A 12,142-nucleotide genomic window follows, 5' to 3' on the forward strand; every position below is an offset into this window, starting at 1 on the left:
AGTAAAATCTCCTCAGGACCAGACAAGAATCATATTATTGCATCCAAAGAGCAATAATATTCTGTAGAAGGTAGGAGAAGATGCTCTCTCAAGTTCTGAAGTTGAATTCTCTGTTAAAACAGTGGCCTTTTCTTTGTCTTCTTCTGGTCATTTTCATGTTTCATATGGTCATCTATTTCATCGAATATATATTTATATACAGTTCGATGAATGCTTCCAAATTGATCATGATACATGAATGGACTGCAAAACCGAAACTTGCATGTGCCCTTAACATGGTAGGACCGACCTGATATCGTCAGTAAAAGACTACCTGACCAGACCAACTGAAAACTATTTACTTTAGTAGTGATTTTGATGTTTGCACCATTTGAAAATGACAACCCTCTCTCTCTCTCTGTCTATGGGAACTTGTAATCCGCTTGAAAATCCTGTTGTCCCAAGTTTATGAGAACTAATTAATGTTCGAACTATAAACATTTATTAACATGCTGCATATTTTGTGCACAACAAAATCGAATTCTGGCTAGCTTCGACATCTGAAGATAGCTCTATGTTAATGTTAGTACTGCCCATCCATCAATACATGGGCCACAAATACAAACCAGATCCACTTACTCAGCAAAGACAAAAACAAAATCATGGTCCCAGTTGTTTTTATCTGGGTAAACATTATAAATTCATTGAATAAGAAAAAAGAATGAGTACTTTATAATTATGGCATTAAAATATATTCAAAAATTGTGGAAGCTCGTGTTTCGCCTACAATCTTTCTTTGCTCTTGTCGGTTTTTAAATCATTTCTTCTTCTTTTTGATATGTCAGATTAATCGAGTTTTGAACCATGTCTGAAAGTCTGAACGGCCATCGCATAGATTGATGAAACGTGTAATAGGTTTTTGTATTTTTGTTATATAATATTCGATTATTTAACTAGGAATCGTATCAATAAATATTACTTTCAGCGACTTTCGGTTTTATCTTTACTTGCTCAGAGAGAAGTATAACAAACGAATTCCGCCAAAGCAGTTTACTTTACAGGCAAGACGACATTCATGAACTTACCGCAATAATCATATATTATATGATTATTTAACTTGTTTAACATCCGAAGAACAAGGGTAACCTCACTTTCACTGTGTCACATGCCCCATTTGTAACTGCCCAAAACAATCTTAAAGAAGGGAAAGAATGCTAGGATAATGTATACGTTGAAAAATCTAAGAACCCACATTCTCTAGTCTTTAATCTGAAGCTTAATTATCTTAGTAAGCTTAATTATCTTAATTATCTAAAATATGTCTACCCTTGAAAAATTATATAAAGCCCCACAAATTCAAATTCTATCGTATGCAAATCCGTTTTTGAAGTTTCAAGCAAGTTCAAACTGCTAATCATTGAATGAATTAATGAGATATTTTAGAAATATTATAAATTTTATTAAATAAATCTTAAAAATAAATGTGTCTAGTGTCAACATTTAAACAAACATAAAAAATAATTAATTCTTTTTTATATTATATTATTGATATTAAACTAATTTATTATTGTGAAGTTAATATATAAGTCTTTTGCAGTAATTGATAATAATTTTAGTATATTCTTTAATTAACTTTATAGCTTTGCTTGCCCTCTCCTGTATTACGACGTCAGCCCCCAGTATTCAATATAAGTCGGCCATACATGTGACCCAACGTCCAACAAAAACTGGACACAATCACATTTGTATGTCTGCAACACCCACGTAAGACTCGAAAATCTATATTTCGGTGGAAACTAATTGTAAAGACGATCAATGTAATTGATAACAAAAAAACATATCCGTACACAAATATTTGCTAAAATTAGTAGGCAATATATCATACAATTTGAGAAGGATGTCAATTTACTCATAGTATATTCTGATCTGCATCAGCAAATTCATTGTCATCTTACCCTGAAAATCTTGAATTTAACATAAACTAATTAAGTCAAAACTAGCTAGAAGCTAATACTTTGTTGCCTTAATACAACTAAAAAGATATCAAGGCATTGAGGTCCTGACTTGTCCTGTGACAAACATAAACATGTACTGATGCACTCTTCAAGTTAAAGCCCACAGATATGCCTTTGTGTGTGGGTCACCCTTTCACACTCTGCATTGTTTTATCTTTGACCCAAGTTGCACTTACATACCACGGGCTCAAAAAGCAAACATATCCATACACAAATATTTGCTAAAATTAGTAGGCAATATGTCATACAATTTGAGAAGGATGTCAATTTACTCATAGTATATTCTGATCTGCATCAGCAAATTCATTGTCATCTTACCCTGAAAATCTTGAATTTAACATAAACTAATTAAGTCAAAACTAGCTAGAAGCTAATTCTTTGTTGCCTTAATACAACTAAAAAGATATCAAGGTCATTGAGGTCCTGACTTGTCCTGTGACTAACATAAACATGTACTGATGCACTCTTCAAGTTAAAGCCCACAGATATGCCTTTGTATGTGGGTCACCCTTTCAGACTCTGCACTGTTTTATCTTTGACCCAAGTTGCACTTACATACCACGGGCTCAAAAAGCATGCAGGTCCTTAGAAAAGAAATTTGTTGCTTAAGCTAAATGCTTACCTATTTTGATGAATTGGCAAAGCATATATGCCTCTCATTCTTTCTTACATCTAAATAAATTGAACAAAACAAAATAGAGAAGAAGAGAACAGTATAAATGATTGGAACAGTATAAGCAAAGATCTCCACCCATGTGCAAAGATACCATTTAATCTCTTATTAAGACCCTACCCACTTAAAATGAGTAAGCAAATTCAGCTCTATTATATGGACCCAAATTAAGTGAAACAAGCTGTACTTATCCATAATGAAAATTTGGGAAGATAAAAAAATGACAAGAAGTTTCCCAAACCAGCTGCAACAACGAAAATCATGCAGCAATATAATAATGCATAAGTTAAAAAGAAAGCGGTTGAGAAATGCATGTGCATAGGTCTAGATCCACGGGCTCAGCGGTTGGTAGACCCAACTAGAACCAGAGCATGTGCACTTGATTTTCTCAAATATTTTTGTAACTTTGGCCGGCTGTCAATCACAACCAATGGTATGTGACTTTAGTTCCTTATAAATAGAAACCCCCCTCGTGTATTTTTAGTATCATACAAACACAAAAGCAAATCATTACACCTCCCCCATCTAAGCTCCTCTGTTTCTTTCCTTATCATAGAGTCTAATAGAATGGCAGCTCAAGCATTCTTCTTTAGTCTTGTTCTTTTCATTATTCAGCTACAGTTGCTTGGAACTACAGCTGACTATGGAGGGTGGCAAAGTGCTCACGCCACTTTCTATGGTGGCGGTGATGCCTCAGGCACAATGGGTAAGTCCAAGTGCTACTAAAATTCAGTGTTACTATGGCATTACTATATAGGAAGTACAGAGTTTCAGAAGTAGAGTTTAACTCATGAAAAGCTGGTTAGTGTTCCGAGCGTTTGACAAGTAACATAGTAGAGCTTTAACTAAAAAGCTCTTTACCATTTTAAGTGTTTGGCAAATTTAAAGATCTGAATTAATAGAGGCCTAGTGTTTTTTTTTTTTTTTCAATATAACTTAAGTTTTTCTTTTTATAAAAAATTAGCTAGTTTTTTTTTTTTTTTTTGTCACACATTTAGCATAAAAATTACCAAAATTATATCTTTTTATATACATTATGTAAAGAAGCTACCGAAAACTATGGAGTACTCAAATGTACTGTAAAACTGTTTTGAGCTTTAATAATTCTCTTAAAGGTTCATCTAAATATTCTACCATTTCTTCTAAGACTTTAAATCCCTTCAAAAGTAAAAACAAATGGGCTCTCAGTCTATAGTATAAACGTATACTTTAAGAATGCCATTAAAACATAAATAATAAATTAAGGTGTATTTAATATTATATTTAATATTTTTGAATTAAAATTTAAAAATAAAGTCAAATTATACATTAATATTAGGGAAAAGAACACACAATACCTAGAATTTCTGTGCACTTTAAAATTAAAAACAGAAATTCTAGCTTGCAATTGAACCTACATCTCTTCCTTCTTTTAGAATTGTGTTTGATAGGGTTTTTTGTGATATGCAGGAGGAGCATGTGGTTATGGGAACTTGTACAGCCAGGGGTATGGAACGAACACTGCAGCTCTAAGCACAGCCTTGTTCAACAATGGCTTGACCTGTGGTGCTTGTTACGAAATGCGATGCAATGATGACCCCAGGTGGTGCCTCCCTGGCACCATCACTGTCACAGCTACAAACTTTTGCCCCCCAAATTTCGCAGAGGCTAATGACAATGGTGGATGGTGCAATCCTCCACTCCAACATTTTGATATGGCAGAACCAGCTTTCCTCAAAATTGCTCAATTCCGCGCTGGAATAGTCCCCGTGGCTTTCAGAAGGTAACTGATTAAATTTATTATTTTCTAATAAATTAAACTTTTGAGACGTCCGATAATTTATTATGGTAACTTACTATATAAGTTACACTTCAATTGGTTCAACTTTAGTGACCTCAGCTAGCTCATTATGTGTTTTGGTGATGACAGAGTGCCCTGTGTGAAGAAAGGAGGAATAAGATTCACAATCAATGGCCACTCTTACTTCAACTTGGTCTTGATCACCAACGTGGGTGGTGCAGGGGATGTTCATAGTGTCTCAATCAAGGGGTCTAAAACTGGGTGGCAAGCAATGTCAAGGAACTGGGGACAAAATTGGCAGAGCAACTCATACCTTAATGGTCAGAGTGTGTCTTTTCAAGTCACCACCAGTGATGGTAGAACTGTGACAAGCCTCAACGTGGCGCCTGCCGGTTGGCAGTTTGGTCAGACCTTTTCAGGGCCTCAATTTTAATTTTTCCATTTGAAGTTTGGATTTGGAGGTAGAGATATATAGTCAAATCAATATTTGTATATCTAGTTGCATGTGCCTTTTACAATTGTAACTTGTAAAAGAGCCAGAGAGTGTGTACTGTGGAGTGGCTCGCTTCTGCTGTGGTGGCTAAATAGTACCCGCTGGGCCTTTCACATATTTAGTTTTGAGAATTTGATTCCTCATTCAAGTTATATATATATATATATATATATCGATTTTATATTTCCTAATTGTAGTATTTATTATATCCAAAATTGTGTAATTAGTATAAGAATAGTACTGTGCTTAATTATCCATAAAATATCCAATATTCTTGTTTTTTTTTTTTTTTTTTTTTTTTTTAATGAAATAAAACAACTACCATTACTCTCAAGAATCTCCTTCCACCGGTAACAATATTCACCATTACATATCTTCCTTATCTTCTTGAGGAGTAAAACGTCTTAAGCTTTCCCTGCCATACCACCTAATGAGATCACAGCAATTGTTCTGCGGCTGAAATAGTGAAAAGATAAAATTTAGTTACAAAAAAAACCTTAATATCTTTTTATTGGAAGTGAATTTTGATAAATCCACCATTAGATTACATCGTTTTATTATATTCTCCATACTTGCAAAATTTCTAGAAAATTAATAACTATGTTATCAATGAATTGATTAAAATACGAGTTTTTTGTAATTTAAAATTATGCATAAAATATAAGTTTATAGATTATATAGTAACTAATATCTCATTGACACAAAATTTGACATGTATATAAAAAACGTAAAGAGCATGCAATTCAACAATTAGATTTTTAAAATATGTAGTAATATTTATTTATTGAGTAAGGTTGTAATCTTAAGCTACAACTAATTTTGTAACTAACTTTTGTCTATAATAAAATATCATCATTAATATGGATTATCTTAGATGCCCAAAAAGGAATGGTAGTATATTTTCTTCAATTTGGATTGCACCAAAGCTAAACAAGCTAGGCTAGACTCAAATATGCACAATAGAATGATGAGTAACCAGTAACCACTATTTCTAAATATAGACTCCAATTTGCAGGGCCAAGTCCGGCCCAAGTAACGACACTACCGCGAGCAACTTTTATTTTTTGAGAAACCACCGTGAGCAGTTTGTCGTTAACAAAAAAGCCCAATTATGCTTATCAAGCGTATTTTAATGACTAAAAGTATTTTTATTTATTTATATTTTTTGGGTAAGCATGACTAAAAGAAATTTCAACATGAATGGGTTGGCTTAATGATTCATAAGACTTCAAGAAATTCATGAAATTTTAGGTTTGAAACCTTTTACAATTAGAGTCAGCTTTACGTAATAGGCAAATGAGACGGTTGTTAAAGGCCCCAAGTGGAAAAATGCTCACAAATATCAATGAGGCTGTTTCTTTCATTGCAATAGTATTAATTAAACTCAAATATTAGCCAATAAATAAAATAATATTTTTTTATCAAATGAAAAAACAAGAAAAAAAAGAGAAAAAAAATGCTACATCCACAACATTTTTCACAACAAATCTTACGGGTACGTTTGATTGGAAGGATAAAAAAGTGGGAGAATAGAAAATGATGGGAGGATAGAAAAAATTTTAATTTCTCACATTTTTGTTTGGTTGGGAGTGGAAAAGTAGAGGGATGCAAAAAGTAAGTTTGTATAAATTTACTCATATACCCTTATTAAAAAAGTGATGCCCAATTAAAACAAAAAAGTGATAAACAACAACAACAAAAAAAAAGCAATCATCCAAATTTATTAAAAAAATAAAAATCATCCCCAGGAAAAAAAAAATCACATCCAAACCAAAAAAGAAAAAAGAAAAAAAAAAATAAAGCACTGTCATGGCCCCAAGAAAAGAAAAGAAAAAAGAAAAGAAAAGAAAAGAAAAGAAAAGAAGAGGCAAAGTCCAAGAAAGAAAAAGAAAAAAAGAAAGAAAGAGCACCCAAAAAAAAATATATCTTAAAACTAGAACTGGACGTGCACCCAAAAAAAACAAAAAACACAAAAAACAAAAAAAAAAAAACAAAAAAAACAAACAAACGTATCAAACGAAGCCCATGTTTAAGTGTACATGGGCATTTTTGTCATTTACCTATCAAACTTTCCTCCACCCAAATTTCTCTCTATTTTAGAGAGAAAACTTTTTGGTAAGTTTAGGAAGAAAACACCTAGGCCCCATGATATTTTCCCCTCCCTCTTCCAACCAAACACCCTCCAAAAAGTTTTTTTCTTTTTTTTTTCATCCTCCCTAAAACCTACTCTACCAAACACACTATAAGTGTCAAGTTGTGATTGATTGTTATTGGTAAGTAAAAAAATAATTTTAATTGTAAGTTCAAATTTGAATTAGTAACAATTTAACATTTAGGATTTGTTGTAAAAATGTTGTGAAAGTAGCACTTCTATATACATTAAAAATAATTATAACATTTTTCATAATAGTTGAGTTGATAAACTTTTATTAGTTCTCATTTAGGTCCACCACTAACATTACATTTTTCTTTACTCCTATCAATATGCTACAGTAACATGTTTGAAAAGTTTTTCAAATGTTTTGTGTTTATAGGCTTTTTCAAAAAAAAAATAAAAAATACATGGGTAATTATTGTAATTTTGCATCTAAAACAAGAAAATAGAGTTTAAGTAATATTAATTTTTTTAAGACATATTTAAAAATATAAAAGGCCTCAGTTTAGTTTTTACCCAAGATCCCTAAATGCATCAAGCCGTCCTACTTAGCATTATCTAGGGCCACCTCCAAGGGACTCCCTTGAAAGTTGCACATACTTAAGGAGATAGTTGGATACTTGAAAAGGTTTAGATACCCTCTTTTTTTTTTCTTTTTTTTTTAATAAATGAAAAGGTCTATTACACTTTATCCAATTTTGGTAATTTGGATTTTGGTTCTTAAAATTTAAAAGGTTTTTTTTTTTTTTTGAGAGTTTCAACCAATGGCAAATAAACTCAAAACAACTTATATCCTAAAATTACATCATTTTGAGCACACCACGTTAAAGAAAAAAAAATTATATAGTTTTTTTTTTAATCATTTTAATTCATTTGATTTTCTTTGTTTCTCCTATTGTAGTGATATACCTAAGCATCATTGCCAAGGAAAGTCCTTACACAAATTTCTTCCCATAACTTGGTTCCAATTTAGTTTCCGCATTGGTTGAAATCCATGTGTCTCCAACTTCCAAATTCATCATCCATGACAACTTCACATTAAGAAAAACCCATAAAACCATATTTTCCATTGTTGCTCCGTGTATACTTCGATCTCATGTATCCTAAATACATAAAAGCACGTTCGTTTACAATTTCTTTGAAGTTTCTCATTGTAGGTGCTTTTTGTGTTAACGAGCTGAAGCCTGTTTTGCTATGCCCAGACCCATCCTGCTGTGGATTAGAAAGTTAGGCCTAGCCCATTGTTCTAGCAGGACCATGCTATAGGCCAGTCTGTGCACAAGCCTAGCATCCAAGAAATATAGACAACAAAGATAAAAATATACATATACATATTAAAACTACAAGCATTAGCACAAGTTTTATGGACTTAAAAGTAAATGCCTTTACAATAGAAAGTTAGCTATAACAAGTGGGTTAGTTACAGTAGAAAAATTCAGTTAGCAGAACAGCTAATACAACAAATATAATAAAGATGCTACGGTAAAACAACTGATACAACAAATATAATAAAGTTCCAGCATGTAAACTTATGCATGCAAGCGTTTGTCATGAAGGTGAGATGCTGAATCTTCCCGCAAGAAGTGAACCAAAAAGAACCCAAACCCCAACCTACACACCCTTACTATTGGACTATGCCATCAAAGTTGTGCATTCTGGAGAATGGGCCTAGATGGCTATTTGTTATTTCTTCTGGGATTTCGGAGGGTGAGTTTGCTAAAGAGAGAGGGAAAAGACATTGATGCATGCCTTTTTGCCGTGTTTTCTCTCTTTCTTATCACAATTCCTTTTCCTCTTTTTTTCTCTGTTATTCTTCTTTTAGTTTCCTCTATTTTCTTACCTTGGGCCTCTTTCCTTTTATCTACGACAACGGCCCCTATTTATAATGGGTTGATCTTATAAGATTTCTCCCTTATACTTCAGGGCTTTTCCAACTGTTTCTAGTCCACCGTGGACATCCCTTCAGGGTTGCCCACCAACCCATTGGTTGCCCGTCCACTACTACTATTGGACATGCCCAATGTATTCTCTTTTTTCCGCTACTCATTCCATGACAAATTTCCCTTTGTTTGATTTTGTTATAAGCCTTTCCCAATTATTTGAACAGATAAGGCTTTGGGGTTTCTCATTACCTACCTCTTTGGCATGCATCAAGTGGTACTAGCCGTCTACTATCCTTTTTGGGCAAAATGTCATCCCAACAAAGCATTTTCCCAAAAGAGACCCTGGCTGAAAAATAGAAATAGGCTCTTTTCCCCCCTCTACCAAACAACACCCTCTGAATCCCTTAATTGTGGGCCCACTTTTCTTGTATTGGTTGGGTATAAGTTGGTGGTGCTCAGGCTGCTGTGTGCTTGTTTTCTGCTTTTGTTTTCTTTCATTCCCTCGCCATTTCTACCATTATAGGTTTGTTTTGTTTTGTCCTGCTGCATGTCCCATTTGCCCATCCTTATCCTCTATGGAGAGTGATGTGGGCTTTTCTCTCTGGGCTTACCTTGTTTTCTTTCATCCCTTCTTGGGCTCGTGGGTTTGCTTGGCATGATTTCTTGCCAAACTGGCCCATTGGGCTTTCATTCCTCTCTTTCTTTCTTCCTCGGGCTTTTATGGCCCATTTGCTTCTATCTTGCTTTACTTTTACCTCTTATTGTGCTTGTGGGCTTGCTTACTGCCATTTCCTGCCATGCTGGCTCACTAGGCTTTATTTATTTATTTATTTCTTTTTTACTTTCTTCTTTGGCCTTTTATGACATATTTGTTTCTATTTTGCTTTGCTTTTATCTCTTATTGTGTTTGTGGGCCTGTTTGCTGTCATTTCTTGCTATGTTGGCCCACTAGCCTTTATTTATTTATTTATTTCTTCTTTGGGCTTTTATGGCCGATTTATTTCTATTTGCTTTTCAATCCTTCTCTTCTTCATTTTTTGCTTGTTGTTGAGCATTTCTGCTGTTGGACCCTTTTTAACAAAAACGGGTATCAACACTCATTTGCCACATTTTTCTAGAGACGGTTATAATTAGAAATCACATAATATATGTAGGCTTTTTGCAGTTGTCTGATCAAGTGTTCGGTAATATTATAGTGGTAGCATTCAAATCCCTCTCAATTATCAAATTATTAAAAAAAAAAAATCAAATCATAATATACTATATTATATAATAAAAGTTGGACTTAGAACCATATATATCTCCATTAATTTCTACGTTCATGACATTTTAAAAAAAAAAAATTTAAAAATAATATCTGTCATATTCCCTTACAACCATCAATCATGTTTTCATTCTTCTTCTTCTTCTTTTTTTCATTTTTTTATATGTTAACGTTGATTAGAAAATAAAATTTCAATAGGATTTAAACTCTATAATTATATCAAATGAGACTCTATAAATATATATCATTTTTTATTTCAATAGGATTTAAATTTTATATCAAATGGAATCTACCAACATATTCATCCTTTAAAAAAAATTATATCCTATATTTCCTTACTCCCTCATAAGATTTAAATTTTATATCATATGAGACTCTACCAATTTATACATCTTTTAAAAATAAAAAATAAAAATCTATCTTGTATTTCCTTACATTCACATTCTTTTTTTTCCCCCAATATTTTATGTTATGTTGATATCAACTTTTTTTTTTTCATTTTATTCATATGACTTTTTTTTTATTCCACTTTTTATGAATTAAGAACAAATACATTGATTAAATATCATAATTTCAATAGGATTTAAATAAATTCTATATCAAATGAAACTCTACCAATATATATAACCTTATATATCATTTTTGGAGTGAAGCTTACTCCAATATGTGAATGCCTACATCTCATGACAACACAAGTTTGCTTTCTTTCTTCTTTATTATTTTTCATTTTGTTTATTTTCTTAGGTGTTACTATTGGTTCTTAGTCTTCATGTGGTTTTTAATTAACAAATTCAAACCATTCGAAAACTTGTTAAGTTTCTAAAAGCTCCTTCTTTGTTTTTATATTTTGTTTTTATTAAATTGATTAGATTTTGTGTATTGGTTGCCTTTTGTTTAAACTAACTTTCTTAGTTTTGATTATATGCTTAGGGTCTTAGAATTAATGATTAAATATGGTTAGAACTAATAGATTAATTTTAACAATTTTCGTATTTGATTTTTACGTTCCATTAGATTATCAAGATGTTCTACACGTGTATTCTTGAATTATCAGTTTTAATTTTAAAATATTATCAAGATTATATTAAATTTGGCCTTATCAATTGCTTAGAATGTTTTTTTTTTTTTTTTAATTTATCAATTTAAAATTTATTTTGGAATTATCAATTTAATTTAATTCTAGGAAGATATCTTACCCCTTACTTTAGTGAGATAATTATTTATACTTATCACTTTTTCTTTAATCTTTATTGAATCTTTAACTCTTTTAGGCAGCTTTTATGAGCATTACATTGATTCTTTATCTCAAAGATAAGGCTTCCATTGCTACTGCAACAATGGTGGACAGGTACATATCTCATGCAAGCATACATAAACTTAAATTGCCTCTTAATATTTTGAATGCTTTATTATTTTGCTAGATGTGATTAGGCTAAAAAGAATATGCTTCATTAATTTAATAGGATTTATTTTATATAATTTTTTAAACAAAATGAAATATATTTTTTGAATAGGATTTATTAATGTTGTTTCCCCTTTTTCCTTTTCTTTTTTTTCAATTTATATTTGGAATATTAGCACTTATTTATGTAAAGTGCACAGAATTATGTATATGTTTGCAACAGTAATTAATATTTTTTTTTTGCTAATTATTAGTATAATTTTTTATTCCCAAAATATTCTTCATTAATCTTTTATTTTGTTGGTTTCAAATTGCAAAATTTTGGAAATTTAATTCCTAAAATTTCATAATCTTTAAAAAGTCATCATTCTTTCAATATCAATTTTTTATGCATTAATTATTTTTACTCTTGAGCCATCACTATAAAATAGGTTTTTTTTTTCCTTGCAATTATGGAACTTATTTGACAAAAGTAGTAGAATCAAAGTTGAAATGATA

The 12,142-nt window shown here is 31.7% G+C and overlaps 1 protein-coding gene across 1 annotated transcript; it reads left to right on the forward strand.

Annotated features, from left to right (window-relative positions):
• Nucleotides 1-3,123: 3,123 nt before the first annotated feature.
• LOC112024980 (expansin-A8) lies at nucleotides 3,124-4,993 on the forward strand. The gene is made up of 3 exons (XM_024057629.2): nucleotides 3,124-3,373; nucleotides 4,117-4,429; nucleotides 4,577-4,993. The coding sequence occupies exons 1-3, from the start codon at nucleotides 3,235-3,237 to the stop codon at nucleotides 4,878-4,880; spliced, it is 756 nt and encodes a 251-aa protein (XP_023913397.1). The 5' UTR covers nucleotides 3,124-3,234; the 3' UTR covers nucleotides 4,881-4,993.
• The last annotated feature ends 7,149 nt before the right edge of the window (nucleotides 4,994-12,142 follow it).

Source organism: Quercus suber, unplaced genomic scaffold (genome assembly GCF_002906115.3).
Source record: "Quercus suber isolate HL8 unplaced genomic scaffold, Cork oak 2.0 scaffold_922, whole genome shotgun sequence".
NCBI classification, from domain to species: domain Eukaryota; kingdom Viridiplantae; phylum Streptophyta; class Magnoliopsida; order Fagales; family Fagaceae; genus Quercus; species Quercus suber.